This window comes from Halictus rubicundus, chromosome 4 (assembly GCF_050948215.1).
Source record: "Halictus rubicundus isolate RS-2024b chromosome 4, iyHalRubi1_principal, whole genome shotgun sequence".
NCBI lineage: Eukaryota > Metazoa > Arthropoda > Insecta > Hymenoptera > Halictidae > Halictus > Halictus rubicundus.
The window spans coordinates 19,410,679-19,421,417 of NC_135152.1; the positions used below are offsets into that span (position 1 = coordinate 19,410,679).

The 10,739-nt window shown below is 31.0% G+C and overlaps 4 protein-coding genes across 8 annotated transcripts; 2 read left to right on the plus strand and 2 right to left on the minus strand.

The window, feature by feature from the left end:
• Positions 1-80: 80 nt before the first annotated feature.
• Dlc90f (dynein light chain 90F) lies at positions 81-1,256 on the minus strand. Of its 3 annotated transcripts, none has more exons than XM_076787253.1 (4): positions 1,143-1,256; positions 905-996; positions 355-520; positions 81-281 (listed from the first exon to the last, which is right to left on the minus strand). In XM_076787253.1, exons 2-4 carry the CDS (start codon positions 926-928, stop codon positions 133-135), a joined length of 339 nt encoding a protein of 112 aa, XP_076643368.1. In that variant the 5' UTR covers positions 929-996; positions 1,143-1,256; the 3' UTR covers positions 81-132. The 3 variants fall into 3 exon arrangements, with proteins under 3 accessions (XP_076643368.1, XP_076643367.1, XP_076643366.1); XM_076787252.1 differs by having other exon boundaries at positions 905-1,043; positions 1,143-1,255; XM_076787251.1 differs by having other exon boundaries at positions 905-1,229.
• Positions 1,257-1,365: 109 nt separating this feature from the next.
• Positions 1,366-3,090, plus strand: LOC143353720 (distal membrane arm assembly component 2). Its single transcript, XM_076787247.1, has one exon. It carries the CDS (start codon positions 1,995-1,997, stop codon positions 2,838-2,840), a length of 846 nt encoding a protein of 281 aa, XP_076643362.1. The 5' UTR covers positions 1,366-1,994; the 3' UTR covers positions 2,841-3,090.
• Positions 2,945-3,775, minus strand: LOC143353721 (U11/U12 small nuclear ribonucleoprotein 25 kDa protein). Of its 2 annotated transcripts, XM_076787249.1 has the most exons (3): positions 3,706-3,775; positions 3,294-3,638; positions 2,945-3,199 (listed from the first exon to the last, which is right to left on the minus strand). In XM_076787249.1, the coding sequence occupies exons 2-3, from the start codon at positions 3,573-3,575 to the stop codon at positions 2,945-2,947; spliced, it is 537 nt and encodes a 178-aa protein (XP_076643364.1). In that variant the 5' UTR covers positions 3,576-3,638; positions 3,706-3,775. The 2 variants fall into 2 exon arrangements, with proteins under 2 accessions (XP_076643364.1, XP_076643363.1); XM_076787248.1 differs by having other exon boundaries at positions 3,294-3,769.
• A 1,205-nt stretch (positions 3,776-4,980) lies between these two features.
• Positions 4,981-9,753, plus strand: LOC143353719 (integral membrane protein 2A). 2 transcript variants are annotated; one of them, XR_013082198.1, is made up of 6 exons: positions 4,981-5,288; positions 6,046-6,525; positions 6,602-6,716; positions 6,974-7,129; positions 7,203-7,408; positions 9,437-9,753. XR_013082198.1 is itself a non-coding variant. In XM_076787246.1 (5 exons), exons 1-5 carry the CDS (start codon positions 5,208-5,210, stop codon positions 7,319-7,321), a joined length of 951 nt encoding a protein of 316 aa, XP_076643361.1. In that variant the 5' UTR covers positions 4,981-5,207; the 3' UTR covers positions 7,322-9,753. The 2 variants fall into 2 exon arrangements, 1 of the variants encoding a protein (XP_076643361.1); XM_076787246.1 differs by having other exon boundaries at positions 7,203-9,753.
• The last annotated feature ends 986 nt before the right edge of the window (positions 9,754-10,739 follow it).

The following is a 10,739-nucleotide window of genomic DNA, read 5'->3' on the forward strand; positions in this document are numbered from 1 at the left end:
ATTGAAGCTGAAATAAGTTTCGTATTTACTGCACCATAATTAGTACAAGCTATGTGAAATGTTAAATCAAATTTGAGTACTTCTTTTTCATTTTTTACCATTACCAAAGCATATTTTAAATATTAAATTGAATTAAATGGCTAGACCAAACACAGAAACAATGCAATACATTGTTTTATTTTCCCAACGAACTGTACAACTGCCATCAGTGGCATTGTCCCAAAAACAGGAGCTTGCTGTGTGTAAGCCAGCACCATTTTTTTGCATAATAACACAAGTAACTGAAAATATTTCCATTAATATTAGACAAAGATTTAATAATAGAAATTTAATATAGAATCAAACAAATCTTACCTATATATTTATATGGCTTTTGTAATTTCGTAAGATTACCCAAGCATGCTTCAACAACATTAGATGTCCATTGATTTACTTTATTATGTTGATAAGCATTTCCACCAATAGACACTTCAATTGCTTCCTTGATAATTTTACTTACATCGTCTACCACAAACTGGGTCTGAAATAATGACGAGCAAATGAAGTTATATTCAATTATGACCTTTTTCAACTAAATATAAATAACAATTTATATACTGCATGAATAAGTCTTATACATGATTGTTACATAAAATAAATGTATAAATTCAGAATTATAGACATGCAAATCTTAAATCCATTTCATATTAAGAAAATTATAAATAGATAGCTGATTTTATGCATTTATGGTAAAAATAATTAGGAGATAGATTAAAAGAATTTAAGAGCTTCAATCTCCTAAGTCCCGGCTTAATAAAATTATTAAAGGAACAATGAGATTTCTATTTTACATAAAATGGAAATTTTATTTTACATAAAAATTCGCAGTGTAATAACAAATAACATTCAAGAAATGTTCACTAACCTCTTCTTGCATATCTTCCATCATCTTGTCAAATTTTTAATAAATGGCACACGAACAAACAATCTTTACACCAACCGAAAAACAGTAAATGCCTTCAATCAAAATATAATTATTATTATGGCATTAAAAATGCCGATTGCTGTATTATTTACAGTAATAGTATACAGAATGATATAAATCAGTAAATCAATAAATGAAAAATACAAATACACCGTCTTCAATTTCTATTTTTTCATACCTTACGTATTCTTGGTCATGAAAATACCGGAACGGGTAAATTAGTCTACAATACTTTTCATGTCTGACACATAAACTATGAACAAAACTTCTGACAACACCTTTAATGCAAATTACAGACAAATTAACACTGTTACCAACAGTAAAAATCATCAACTACTTTGATATATGCTTAGTGTCACGTAAGAAGGAACCTATTTCGCGCATGTCGTTGTGGGTTAGCCTTGTTGTAAAGTCTCAGCTCCCCCACTCGATCACCCACTATGTCATGAATATTCAAATACCGGGAGACAAGTAATTTGTAATTTATCTCGTCTTAACCCCTCATACCATATCTTTCTGAACGTTACGAACACACGGTATTGTCAAGAACTAGCGCTTCGACACAGAAAAGATGCGCGGTCGTAGAAGTGCGAGTAGGGGATTGGCCAATGAACGAGTCCCGTTGGTGTCAAATGCGCAGTAAAGTCTTAAATTCGTCCTTCGCCAGGTTCCTTCTTATGTGGTACTGCGTGGTACCAAGTATACATATGTAGACGGTGTGGGGCTTCCACAAGAAGGCAAATTAAAATAAATTAATAATACGTTTCCACTATTACTTGTCGTACAAATATGTGAATCTATATAATACGTATAACCTACGGACGTATACGAGAACCACCGGGATTCTCCTTGAATCGGTGATTCGTGCGTTACTTTTGCTGTTACATTTTCAAATAGTCTGATGCAATTTCGAAAGCATTGCTTGGATGAATTTTGAATCAAATCTATGCATAACTAGCAATCAATCGATTAAAGAACGTTTATTCTTATTTAAAGTAATTTAATTTTTGAATTTCACTCTACCGAACAAATGTTGTGTCAAGTTCAGCGTTCAGCTTGTATGGTTACAGAAGTCTTAGGGAACCTAAGATTTTGTAACAAACATGTGACCATTAGACGAAACTTCTACAATTCAAAAGGAGCTATTAATTTTTTGTTACACAATCTACGTAAAAAGCGTATGGATGTGTCCAATGTTGTGTACAAAGAAAAAGAAGAACCTGAAATAACATTGACTCTTAAGGATATGCTTTTTTCACGGGAAGCACTTGAAAAGCACCATTTCCTTGCATTCCATTTCAAAGAGTGGTGGGCGCATGTGAAAAAAGATTATCAGAGATATTCTGCAGGAAAGAGATATAAAGAAGACACATTACTTGGTTCTGATATAGCAAGTACTAAGTTCATTCTAAGGTGCGGTGGAAGAGTAAAGCTCTACAATCAGAACGATTGGTTGGAGAAAATTGAAAAACATCGGCTTCCTGATTTGCCAACGGTTTATGATCCTGATTTTGTTGTGGAATCAATAGATTTAAAAGGATATCCCATAGCATTTGAAAATTGGGAGTATATGAGCAATCTTTTACAACTTCGATGGCTTTGCGTCAGAGGATGCAATACTGTTGATGATTGGGTATTGGACAAAATAGCTTTGGAATACCCAGCCTTAGAATACCTTGACGTATCAGATTGCATACATGTGACAGAAAGGGGATTGGAAGCATTATATAAAATACCAAATTTAAAGAAATTAATAGTAACAAATTTTTACAAATCTGCAGCACTTGAGCTAACCTGTTTCATGCTAGAAGACATTAATCCGTATCTAAAATGTGAAATATTACAGCCGAATATGGAACTTATAGAAGACAAATGATTTGTACAGTAGTCACTAAAAATATTTTTAAATATACTGTAGCATATTTATAAAATTCTTCCATGTTATGAGCACATAATAATTGCACAATGCTTTTCCCATAATTAGGTGTCCTTCATCAATTTATTTTTTTCTCTACGCCTTTTCACATAATGTAATTCTGCTTTGTTTGAAAGTCCATAAGTTTTTATATTTTCTTTATCATCTGTTAATTTTATATTTTCAAAGCATAAATAATATTTTTTCCATACATGTTTCCAACTTATTATTCTTTTCACATTCTCTCTTTTCAATGATAATGTTGTATGTCGTTTGATAGCTTTTTTAAGATCCAAGACTGTAGTGTTATGCGGTGGTACCTAAATGTAAATAAAATATTACACATTGTATTATAGTAATATTATTTTACAATATGAGAAAGGCCAAATATAAAAATCATAAAATATGCGTTACCACAATTCCAAGTTTCGGCAGTTCTCCGCGATTTAAATATATAGTTATTGCTTGCCCTTGCGCAACTGCCATTTGGGCTTTAAGTTCTTCAATTGTCACGTCCGTCGGTAAACCATGTAGGAGCGGATCACTTTCAATTATATTATTAATTGCTTCTTTAGTTAATTTCACTAGTTCTTCATGATCCAGTTCTGCATTTTTATTTACTGTTTCTTCCTTTTGAAATAAACTGTCACGTTCTTTTGAATTTTCTAATTTCGTATTCTTAACAGTATTCTGCATTTTGTTACTATATTTTGATATAGTTATACGGTACCAAGAGAGCTACAGTTGACATGAAAATACCTAATAACAATACATAATAGCAATATTGTGTTTGGATTTATGTAACGCGATGTGTTTGTAAACGTACAACAAAACCTAAATATGTCCATAGATACGGATTCACGTTATAATCCCTCTGTTTGATTCCTCGAAATTGACGCATGCGCAGACAACGCAGTATTGTCTCTCTAACGTCGCGCTTGATAACCTCTTCGTTATCACGTTTTCTATCCCCACTATCTCACTGCGCATGCAATCGTGCGCAGTCTACCAAGAAAGAGAAAAAGGGATAACAACCAAGGAAAATCAAGCGAACAAGCTCTTATGTGTGAGTGTCCATACAGACAGGTGGTGCATCATTTTATCATTTGGTTTGCTCGTACTTTGTCTGACAAATGTTCATCTCGCAAATCAAATTAAACAAAACTTGCAATTAGCGCATGCCTTTGATCATGCTTTTTTTCATACTTTACACATTCATATGCCTAAAAGTGGAATTTCCTACACAGACGAGCGGTCTGCGGCAGAGCCGCCGCATTTAGTAGGAACATTGATTCATATGGAGCAATTCACAATTTTTAGCAGCGAAGGGTATAGCCTGGTAAGATGGTAAAAATTCCCCTGGACCAAATTAAAAGGCTAATGGACCATTCGATAGGGTGTACAAAATGTTTTTCCACGTTATGTAGCAAACTAATTGTTCTATCTTCACAAAAAAATTCCAAGTCGTATGATCCAATATTTAAAAAGTTATGCGATTTTTAAAAGTGTACGAAAACTAATGGAAATCACCGTATGTATATAGTACGGGTATAAAATTATAGGACAAATAATAAAGATTCAATTATTTCCTTTCTTAGGAAATATTATAATACTAAATAGGTGTTTAAGGATAGAGTGGGACAAGCTATGTCGAATTCACTTATATTCATACGTATTACGTGTTTACAGAGCAGAGTCGTCAAATTAGGGGAATTGACTCGATTTGAGGGGAACAAGTTCCTCTCTCTACCAGTGCCGGATTAGGCATGTGACATTGTGACACATGCAATACGGTCATGTGACCGGGCCGTGACGGAAGCGTGGAGGAATAGCGCCGTAGAAGAGGAAGATAGAGTGGGGATACAGAGAGGAATTTCTGGTGTATATATGTGTTATATATATTATATCATATCCTCTCGCTCACTCAACGCTGTTCTTCTTTATCTTTGGCTGCGAGGGCAGCACTATCGTGTTCACAACTCGTTAGCCAATCATAGTAAACACAATCTTTCTTTGACCCCCCCTAGCGTCACGTTGTGTCTCCTGAACTGCGAGACATTGGAGGGACAAAACTGTATTTATTAGTGCATTGAGGGCGCGGTTGTCACCGATCAATCTCGGTTGCATTTGTATGTATGCAGTTCATTCTGCAATTCGTGAGCTGTAGTGTGCTGACCCTTCGTACATATCGTGTTATTTTACTGCCACCGTTTGTTGAAGCGCGGTGATCGTTAATTATAACGATCAAACGCAACAAGCCGGTCATCGTGCTAGAAAGCGTACTAATATTTAGATTGAAGGAGGATTGATATCAAAACATTCACCAAGATGACGGTGATCACAAAGGCCATTGGCGACAAGAGGACGGACAAAATGGAACAACCGTTGTTTGTCGAAGACAACGCAACGGTTAGCATTGTTTTTTTTATTTCACCAGTCTCACTTTTATATGCCCATTTACATTATTAAATATAAAAATTCGTTATATACTTCCACACTTTGCGAATCGCGTAGCGTTTCTTTTTTTTTTTTTTTTGTAAATAAACATCACATTGCGTATTATTTTGATGACTAGAATTGGTGATTTTATTGGATGTATCTGCGAAATAAATTTATTATTACATACGCAGTACTAGTCTCTTTGCTTTGTAGGAACTGCGCATATGATACATAATTTGATAATAGTAGGCGGCATGTATCTCTTTGTACAATAATCTAGCCCTGTTATCACAGTTACGGGGCTGTATATATGACGATATTCTAGGAAATAATATAAACGTTAAACGAATATTTCATAGACTATTATTTGATAATAGTTAATAATAGTTACATACACTATTGTTTATATTTATCTTTATTGATATCATATAATACTTAAAGACAAGTATGTTTCTTTATCAAAATGTTCTTAGAATGAGGACTCTATATCTCATTTAATATATTTTATGATTTTAAATATTCATATTTTAATAAAAATGTTTCCAATTTCAAAATAGTGTTTTTTAATTTAGAATAATTAATATTAAAATAAATGTAACGGTTACTATAGTTGAATTGTTGCAAATGAAACTCCCAATTCTTTAGATTATTTAAAATTTAATTGATATTTGATGGTTCTAAGAACTTGTATTATAGAATTATATAATAAATACATATTCTTAAACAGGAAGATACAAAAGGAGACCCGGAAGCACAAGTTCCAAAAAAAGTTGTAAAGCAACGTTATTTGGTTACTTTCTCTAGAAGAAGCATACCTTCCATTAATATCACAGCAACATTTTCGCTACTCCTTATTGGATTATTGATTCTAATGACTGGTATTGTGGGAGGTCTATGCATATACAAGCAATTTGCTAAAACACAGATGCACAGATTCAGAACAGGGTGGTACAGCATTCCCTATGATAATTCAAATAGAGCACCATGCAACAACAGCGCGTTAGCAGACTCTGAATTGTTTAAAAGTCTAGCAAGGGGCTCAGAACAGGATGCAATGGATGCTGAAAAAAATGTAGATAGCGACAACAGGAAAAACAACTTCTTCAAAGAGCGATTTGAACTTGACTTGGACAATCAGCATTATGATATTGATGTGCCCGATTTTCAAGGTAGACGTCAAGGCCGGTTCATCCATGATTTTAGCCTTGTACGTAGAATAAATTATACTATACTGAGTATTATGTTCTCTTTTAATCATCATGTATAATCAATGTACATTATAGAACAAAACTGGGATCATTGATACAGTTAGGCAATGTTGCTTTGTAATGCCATTGAACCGACAGAGAATTTTACCACCTCGCAATATGTATGATCTTCTCAGAAAAATGTATAGTGGTAAGTTTTTTATATATTATGAAAGTACCAACTTAAAATTATAAAATGCTTTTATAAAATCTTTTAGCACAGTAGGTAAGTATACAATCTAATTCTAATTAAATTATTTGTATTAAATAGAATTTGTATCCAATACGTTACCATCACGTGTTCTCAATTTTGTCACTACGTTTAAATAGTGGTGAACAGTTTTTAGCAGGATCGAGTTTTACAATTTGTTGAAAGTAAATTGTATATAGACTGAATTGATTTTACAGGTTACTATGAAGTGGACACGAAAATTGTCCAAGAAACAATGAAAGTAGTCTTACCTCCAATTACTGATTTGTCCCTTGTTGGAACATATATAGCTCGTGAATGTCGAGATTTACCCAAATACATGTTGACGAAAGCAAATTCGAGTAGCTCGAATGGTAATTATTATATTTGATGTCATATAATTATTAAAACTTAACATAATATTAACTTGTTTATTTTATATTGCAGTCTTCAAGCGTAGCATATCAAATGGTATATATGGACTGTATGCAGGAATGAATATTATAGAACTAAATATTTTAAACATAGACGATATTGAAGAATATAACAAAAGCTCAAAAAATTGAACAAGAGGAATTTATAATTATTCATAATAGAATATTTACTATCAGTAGATCAATGTATAAAAATATTATCCAGCTCAGCAAACTTAGGTAAATTCTTCATACATATCCGGAAAATAATTTTTATTTCTGTCATCTGCTCTTTCTTTAAAGATTTGATGATCAAAGTCTCAGTACTGTTATATTTAAAAATACTCATTCTTAAACGTGTCACTGTCAAGACAGAAGAATACTCATTCTCAAATGTATTCATTTTCAAAACATTGTTAAGTCTTCCCATCATTCCATATTTGAATCAGTAAAGCTATAACGAAAATTAAGTATATTAATTAATGTATATGTATTTAATGTTTTATCAGAATTTAAATAGCTGACTACGTATGTAGCTGATATAATTAAAGATTTATTACGTTTAAACACAAATATTAGTTGAATTCCATGAAACGTTGATGGTGCTTATTAATAAGATAAAAGTGCATATTCTTCTGTTTCTTTACTTCTTATGCTTAGATTCTTTAACATGCAATTTTAGAGGCATATAAATAGAAGTACGTGTTGAAATCGTTGTTCACTTGAAGCATAATCGCACTATTAATACTTGTACAAACTAGAATTCGTTTGATTTTTTCAAATTGACATTAACTCTACGAATTATATGAATCGTAATATTTTTACTAAAACAGGATGTTTTTTATCAGTGTATTTGGAGTCGACGATTATTTAAAGACTAATCACAGTACTTTCATACTATACCAGTACTGTTCATGAATGAATGTAATAAACTAGTTCTTTTTCATTAGATAATAATAAATGTTGTATAACAATACATGTGATTTATTGAAAGAAATTTAACATTAAAATATGTACCGAAGACGATAAGATATGGATAATAAAAGTTGCTGTGACCAAATTAACATTGTGGGGATTGAAAATTAAAACATGTGATTGAGTGACTCTATATTGAACTTCTCTTCGATTTTATAACATTCTTACTGATGAATTCACGTCACATTTATCTATAAATCTTTTCAAGTATGAAAGGAAGTGGGTATAGTGTTATTTGATCAAGCTGCGTATTTGTATAACGTGTATATGCATGAACCTCTTCAGCTTCTCAATAATATGTTTGCCAATTATTTTTTAACTTACAACAAATAAACTTATTTTATAAACGCTTTGTATATTTACAGAAATTAAAAAATGCTTTTTTAAATTAACCGATTCATAAATATGAAGTTTGGGGAAGTATTTCCTTAATTATAAAAAACTTTCCTACTATTGCAATGTATTTATTTACTCATATACATTATTTAATACCCTGATAACAATTGTATTTGAATATGTATTTTTTTCATATAAAAAAATACTTTCACTTCTTCCATTTTGAGATGTTAACGTAATTTTTCTAAAAATAGAAACGAAATTTTCTATACATTCTAATACTAGTCATTTTTATCGTTGAATATAAATTTTGTATTCTGTACTATACTTACAATTATGTATGAATGGTATATTTTGAAATATCTACTCTTACTTTATAAAAAGAATATATATATACAATTAATTCCTCATTTTCAGATTTATAATTATTACTAGGACGTTTAAAACTGATAATTTTACTATAATTATATTAGTTTAATTATAATTACATTGATCTATTATAGTTACAATACATATGCATATAATTTCCTGTAACGATTTGCCAAAGTTATGAAATACTCTATTAGAAATACTCATAAATTCATGTTTAAAATTAATGTTAGAAATGAATATGAAATATAATTAAAAAATGTTAATACAATCGTCTTAATTCAGGACCTGTGTAACCAAATAATAAAAGGGATAAAATATTTAATTTATAGTTATAGTATAGTTACACTGTTATTGTATTATAAGATACTTTAAGAAAATTAGTGATAGTAGCAGAAAAACATTACTTGTAAGCTATTCGCTTTTGTAGAACAGTTTTTTACTCAATTATTGAAATATGTTTTTATATTATCGTTAAATCCTGCTTTTCCAAAATTTGTTATATTCCAAAAATATACACATTGACTTTCCTATTAATATCTGTGTCACACCCTCACTGATACGCTGACATGTGTGCGTTTTTCATAGGTGCAATGGTGCGACAAAGCAACATATTTCCTTAGACTTCAATGCGTGTCAGATGTCATAAATTATAGTTGCATATTTTGTAGCTATAGGGAAGAAATTGTAATGCAAACTTTGTTGTTAAAATGAATAGTAACTACGTATTGTGGTGACATTTATAGCAAAAAGATTTAATAAAAATATGCATTTCTTGATAAGGTAATCATGTTTATGAATAACATAGTGCGATCTGTGAATTGTAGGATGATGAAATAAATGATATAATCTATGTACGTTTCTGCTATAAATTATTAATTTAATAAAATCAGAATTACATTATACTTTTTTATGAACCGAATAAAAATTATAATCACCCTTCCACGTTCCTATTATTTAAGTTTAATAGCATAATTTAAAGAAATTTCGAGTATTTATCTATTTAACCATTTTGTAGATTATTTCGAAGATTAATAAAAATGGTGAGTATATTTTTAAATTACTTCCAATATAAAAATAAAAAAATATTCTTCCACGTAGTTGTGTACACTGATTAGATCATCGTTTCGTTATTTCATGATGACATATAATTTATGTACTTTTAAGTAATTTAAGTAGATTTATAAAACTTCGAGTTAATTATTGTTTTCATTACTAATTCGCTATTGCATTAAATTGTCTGTACTCAATATAATAATAATAATCAGGAAATTAGTTTACTACGAAAAGCCCATAATTTTTTGAAAAGTAATCGAACCTTTTATTTTAACTTAATATGTTTAAGCAATAAATCGTTAATAATGTTGGTATAATAAACATTTAAATTTCTACCAGAGCTGCTTATAAGCCTAGCTAGAAGATACCAGTGTAAAAGCACGGCCTAAATTTCAAAAACAAACTTGTAATTCTCAACATCAATAAATATACTTGTCTCTTTTCGTTTCTCTTCCTCATACCTTTTTTTAATGTAGGAAACATTTGAAAACAGTACAAACAATATTCAATTAAAACATATATTTTCATTTCGTATGCTTACTACGTTCCAGCAGTCATTAATAACAATGTTTGTAAATTCGCGAGCGCGCAAACAAAACTTTGGCGGTTTTCAATGAAAATTTCGTTTCGAAAATATATTCTCCAGGAAATTTCGAAAGAATTTCTAGAGTTTTTTTTCTAGTCGATGAGAAGGTTCAAGCGAGAAATCTCGAAAGGGAGAAGTAGAAAAATTTGAAATCAAACGCTGCGAGGTGAATTTGCGAGATTCTGCAGTGTTCGAGCATGCCTAGTGAGCACTGCTCGGAAACGTGCGGAACCGGAGGAAAGCCATTGG

Coding starts and splice junctions, on each gene's coding strand:
- LOC143353721 (XM_076787249.1), bottom strand. CDS start 3,575: ATGCAGAATACTGTTAAGAATACGAAATTAGAAAATTCAAAAGAACGT. Junction 3,200..3,293: donor TGCCGAAACTTGGAATTGTG/GTAACGCATATT, acceptor ATTTACATTTAG/GTACCACCGCATAACACTAC.
- LOC143353720 (XM_076787247.1), top strand. CDS start 1,995: ATGTTGTGTCAAGTTCAGCGTTCAGCTTGTATGGTTACAGAAGTCTTA.
- LOC143353719 (XM_076787246.1), top strand. CDS start 5,208: ATGACGGTGATCACAAAGGCCATTGGCGACAAGAGGACGGACAAAATG. Junction 6,717..6,973: donor TCTCAGAAAAATGTATAGTG/GTAAGTTTTTTA, acceptor TTGATTTTACAG/GTTACTATGAAGTGGACACG. Junction 7,130..7,202: donor AAATTCGAGTAGCTCGAATG/GTAATTATTATA, acceptor TTTATATTGCAG/TCTTCAAGCGTAGCATATCA.
- Dlc90f (XM_076787253.1), bottom strand. CDS start 928: ATGATGGAAGATATGCAAGAAGAG. Junction 521..904: donor TGGAAGATATGCAAGAAGAG/GTTAGTGAACAT, acceptor TCATTATTTCAG/ACCCAGTTTGTGGTAGACGA. Junction 282..354: donor AAAGCCATATAAATATATAG/GTAAGATTTGTT, acceptor AAATATTTTCAG/TTACTTGTGTTATTATGCAA.